The sequence below is a fragment of the Struthio camelus genome, chromosome 2, assembly GCF_040807025.1.
Source record: "Struthio camelus isolate bStrCam1 chromosome 2, bStrCam1.hap1, whole genome shotgun sequence".
NCBI classification, from domain to species: domain Eukaryota; kingdom Metazoa; phylum Chordata; class Aves; order Struthioniformes; family Struthionidae; genus Struthio; species Struthio camelus.
In genome coordinates, this window is record NC_090943.1 from 162004133 (window position 1) to 162009272 (window position 5140).

Here is a 5140-nt window from a genome sequence, read left to right on the forward strand (position 1 = left end):
CGTCGTGGCGCGCTGCATCGCCTGCCCTCCCCCACCGCCGGGCGGGGGGGGGGGTGGTGTTCCTCTTCTCTCCCCCCCCCGCCCGCCCGCCCCCAAACCACGCTACCTCCCCCCGCCGCAGGCCCCAAAAAGAGCCCTGCGCGGAGCTGCGCGGCGCGGAGCTGCGCGGCGCGGCCCGCCCCCTCGCGGCGCGGGCGCGCGGCGGGGCGGGCGGCGGCGGCGGCGCGCGCGCGCGCGCGCGGCGAGAGCGAGCGAGCGAGCGAGCGGCGGGCGCGGGCGCCGAGCGGGGCCCCGCGGTGCTGCCCCCGCCCCGCGGCACCTCCCCCGTCCCTCGCCGGCGCTTTAAAGGAGGAAAGCAACTAAACTTCTATTGTACCCGCACACGGAGCGCGCCGCGCTGCCTTGGACCGTACAATCTCTGCTGCACGCCGGGAAGGGCGATTTCTTTCTCCGTTGCTCCTTTTTTTTTTTTTTCCCAACCGTGGTGGGAGGAAGACAGCTATATTTCCCCCTGCTTTTGCCTTTTTTTTATTTTTTTGGTCCCCTTCTCCGTTTTGTTTATTTTTATATATTTTTTTCCTTGTTTTGTTATTCCTCGCACCGTCCGCAATAATTGCCTCGCTACGCCTCGCAGCTGGTGCGTTGGAGAAGCCGGTGAGTTGCGGAGCTCTGCTTGCCCATCAGTTGATTCCCCCCGCGGTTGTGGCTTGGACTGACACGGGCCGGGGGACACCCGGGCTGCCGGCGGGGCTGCTCGCCGTGGATGTGGATACCGACGGTCCAGCCGGAGGGACGCTTTCCTTTGCCGGGGCACCGGCGTTCCCCATCCTTCTGATTGCGCTCGGGTTTTCAAATTTTGGGGGAAAGCGTTTGCATCTCCGGCGTATGGAAGGGCAGGTTATGATTATTGCACGTATTGGTTACATACATATATATATTATATATATATATATGCATATGTATACGTGTGTGTGTATACGTGCATATATAATATATATATTTTTATATATATGACAAAATTGGGCAAACTTTGCCAAGCTCTCTGCTGTCCCTGAGCATTGACGCGAGCCCAGGTGGGTGGCTGGGCAGCAGCCCGGCTCTCCCAGGAGCTGGGAAGGGACGGCCGCCTCTTCCCGCCCGGCTGCCGGGCCGCAGGAGGAGGGATGGGGATGGCGAGGCGGCCCCGGGAGGGACGGGGGCTCCTACCGGGGGCGCTGGTGGCCGGGCGGAGCGGCGCGCCGTCCGTGCGCGGCGGCGGGGCGGCTCGGAGCGGCCGAGCTCCCGGGCAGCCGCTGCCGCCGGCCCCGGGCAGGGTGGTCCGGGCTGCGCCGGGGTCGCTAGCCGAGCCCGGCAGCCGGATCAGGGCAGGGGAGAAGTCGTGCCTCTCGAGTGCCCTGCCGGGGCTTGGAGAGGCTGGGGGAAATTCCTGCTTTTTTTTTTTTTTATAATAATATTATTATTATCGCGATCGCGTTTTTTTTTTTTTTTTTTTTGCCGTTTGCGGGGAGCAGGGAGGGAGCCGGGCGCGCCGAGGGGCTGCCGCAAGGCGCGGGCTGGGGGCAGCGCAGCCGCTCGGCGGGGCGCAGCCTCACGCCGGCGCCCGCCGTGTCCCCCCCCTCTGGCCCGCAGGCACCAGCCGCCGCGATGCCGCTGAACGCGAGCTTCCCCAGCAAGAACTACGACTACGACTACGACTCGGTGCAGCCCTACTTCTACTTCGAGGAGGAGGAGGAGAACTTCTACCTGGCGGCGCAGCAGCGGGGCAGCGAGCTGCAGCCGCCCGCCCCGTCCGAGGACATCTGGAAGAAGTTTGAGCTGCTGCCCACGCCGCCCCTCTCGCCCAGCCGCCGCTCCAGCCTGGCCGCCGCCGCCTCCTGCTTCCCCTCCACCGCCGACCAGCTGGAGATGGTGACGGAGCTCCTCGGGGGGGACATGGTCAACCAGAGCTTCATCTGCGACCCGGACGACGAGTCCTTCGTCAAGTCCATCATCATCCACGACTGCATGTGGAGCGGCTTCTCCGCCGCCGCCAAGCTGGAGAAAGTGGTGTCCGAGAAGCTGGCCTCCTACCAGGCGGCCCGCCGCGAGGGGGGTCCCGGCGCCCGGCCCGGCCCGCCGGGGCCGCCGGGGCCTCCGCCCGGCCTGGCCGCCTCGCCCGCCGCCTCGACCGGCCTCTACCTGCACGACCTGGGCGCCGCCGCCGCCGACTGCATCGACCCCTCCGTCGTCTTCCCCTACCCGCTCAGCGAGCGGGCTCCCAAAGCCGGCGCGCCCGGCGCCAGCCCCGCGTCCCTGCTGGGCGACGACACGCCGCCCACCACCAGCAGCGACTCGGGTGAGTGCGGATCCCCGGCGCGGGGCGGCCGCGGAGCTGCGCGGGGGCGCCCGGGCCGGGCCGAGCGGGCGCCCGCGGCTGGGCAGCGAGCGCGTTGCGCGGCCCTCCTCCCCGCCGCAGGACTTCAACCCTCTCTCTCCTCCCCGTGCATGTGCTTTTTTAAATGCCACGTTAGCGAGGCACAGTGAGAGACTCCCAATGGATTTATTTCCTGGAAAACTAGCTCAGTTTTCCCTCCAGAAGTGAAGGGAGTAAAGGGAAGGAAAAAAAAAAAAAGTGTATGTGTGAGCGTATGTGTGCTGGGAGGAGAAACTTTCGTAACGGGGTCAGAGTTGGTCTCCAAAGCTTGAGCGGCGTCCAAGTGAAGCTGCTTTCCAGTGACATCTCCGGGCTGGGAAGGAGTTAACTCGAGCTCTAGAGCCGCACGGAGACTCAGTGCAGGCAGGGAGGTGCTAGTGAAAGTGACTGCAGAGCAGTGAATGGGGCTGGGAAAGTTTTAGAAATGCTTCCTTAGGTATTTGACAGCGTGTTCCGCTTACCCGTAAATTTGGGTTGGAAGCGAATTGCAACGCAGAGCACTACAGCCTTCACGTTTTTTTCCTCTTGGATTTTCCACAAATTAGTCGATCGAGAAAGATTCAGAAAATGTCTCTGAACACACATGTGTGTTAAGTAAGCTTTCTTGAGGCGTGGCCAAAGCCTTCTAAGTCCTTAATTAAGGGCAGCTTGAGTCTGGAAGCTTTATTGCGCTGTACTGCTGACAATCGAGGTTAAACTTTCCTGCTATCTTCCATACGTTCTTCAGAATTACGCAAGATCTTTGCAACTTTTGAAATCGAGGATCCAGGGCTTAGAACGCAGTCTGTGTCCTACTGCGCTTGAAACAGTGGCTTCCTTAAAGGAAAAGCTCTCCAGGACAGTGGAGTCTCAGTATCAAGACCGTTTTAAGACGGCTTTATCAATGGGTTCCTTACTGCGCGGCTTGGAATAACATTCCTTTATACATACAGTGCTCTTTATTTGCACAGAACCACTTACGATTCTTTTTTTTTTTTATCTTGCAGAGGAAGAACAAGAGGAAGACGAAGAAATTGATGTTGTTACACTAGCTGAAGCAAATGAATCCGAATCCAGCACAGAGTCCAGCACAGAAACATCAGAAGGGCACAGTAAGCCCCACCACAGCCCGCTAGTTCTCAAACGGTGTCACGTCAACATCCATCAGCACAATTATGCTGCTCCTCCCTCCACCAAGGTTGAGTATCCAGCTGCAAAAAGGCTAAAGTTGGACAGTGGCAGAGTTCTCAAACAGATCAGTAATAACCGCAAATGCTCAAGTCCCCGCACATCAGACTCCGAAGAGAACGATAAGAGGCGAACGCACAATGTCCTGGAGCGCCAGAGGAGAAATGAGCTGAAGCTGAGTTTCTTCGCCTTGCGCGATCAGATACCGGAGGTGGCCAACAACGAAAAGGCACCCAAGGTTGTCATCCTGAAAAAAGCGACGGAATATGTTCTTTCTATCCAGTCAGATGAACACAGACTGATTGCAGAGAAAGAGCAGTTGAGGAGGAGGAGGGAACAGTTGAAACACAAACTTGAGCAGCTAAGGAACTCTTGTGCGTAGGAACTCTTGGGCATCATTTAGAATAACTCAAACTAGACTGAAACTATGATAAAATATTAATGTTTCTAATATCACTCATGAACTACACCCAGTCCATAAAGGATGGAACTATTGCAACTGCATGCTGTGCGATTTAACTTGAGACTACACAACCTTGGCTAGATCTCCGAAGGGTTTAGCCAGAACCTCAAAACTGCCTCATAATTGATACTTTGGGCATAAGGGATGATGGGACATTCTTCATGCTTGGGGATGAACTCTTCAACTTTTTTTCTTTCAGAATTTTGTATTTAAGGCATTTTTTCTTATGAGAATTCCAAAAAGTTGTCCCCAGATTGCTGTATATATTTACACATCTTATTGCCATGTAAATACCTTTAATAAAATCTTTATAGAAAATGTGTAACATTAATACGCAACAGTTGTGGCAACTGGATTTATACTTGTCTTGAACTTCTGTGCCATAACATTTCACAGTTTTGTTTTTTATTTAAATACATTTTTCTTTTTAAAATGATTTTTATTTTGTTTTTAGATAAATAAATATTTGCCCAAAATATAATTAGCTAAATCCTGTGTGAAGACTTTGCTTTGTCTTACAGTGTTGTCATTAGATGCTCGTTTTCATGTTATTCCTCTCCATGTCGTTGTGCTAGTTATCTGATGAAAGCCAAAGCATAATTTTAGGTCAGGTGAGGAAAAAACGATAACGATTTTGCAGCTTAACGGGGAGTTTTCCCTTTTTCCCCACTCCTATATATTCAAGCAGTTTAGGCCAGTAATTTTTAATGGGCCTTGTCAGTTCAATCTATTTTTCCCCCAGTCCTTCAACAAAGGTAACAGCGCAATGTCCGCCTCGGACGGATCATCTCTGCTGCAAGTGAAGTTGTGGCATTGAATTTCTCTACCAGGCCTCCCATCGTAATGCCTCTCCAGTCCTTCCAAACAGCTTAACTGTGTTTTACGGCCCTGACCTTCATTTTGTGTTAGGGACGCAAGTATGTATTTCAGGGACTGTCTTGAAAGAGCACCATGATTGCTTCCTGTTTGATTTTTTTTTTTGAACAGCAGTTAAACGGGATAGCAAAATAAACCAGGACGGTGAGCGCTGACATGGTTAAAACAACAGAACAATTCCCCTTTTGAGCCAGCTCTTCCTATGCAAATGGCTTAGTACT

The 5140-nt window shown here is 54.6% G+C and overlaps 1 protein-coding gene across 1 annotated transcript; it reads left to right on the forward strand.

The window, feature by feature from the left end:
- Positions 1-520: 520 nt before the first annotated feature.
- MYC (MYC proto-oncogene, bHLH transcription factor) lies at positions 521-4533 on the forward strand. The gene is made up of 3 exons (XM_068933275.1): positions 521-654; positions 1630-2335; positions 3400-4533. The coding sequence occupies exons 2-3, from the start codon at positions 1645-1647 to the stop codon at positions 3960-3962; spliced, it is 1254 nt and encodes a 417-aa protein (XP_068789376.1). The 5' UTR covers positions 521-654; positions 1630-1644; the 3' UTR covers positions 3963-4533.
- Positions 4534-5140: the final 607 nt, after the last annotated feature.

What these genes read in the sequence shown, in the direction of transcription:
- MYC (XM_068933275.1), top strand. Translation starts at nt 1,645, where the DNA reads ATGCCGCTGAACGCGAGCTTCCCCAGCAAGAACTACGACTACGACTAC. An exon ending in CACCACCAGCAGCGACTCGG is followed by an intron (nt 2,336 to 3,399) that starts GTGAGTGCGGAT and finishes TTTATCTTGCAG; the next exon opens with AGGAAGAACAAGAGGAAGAC.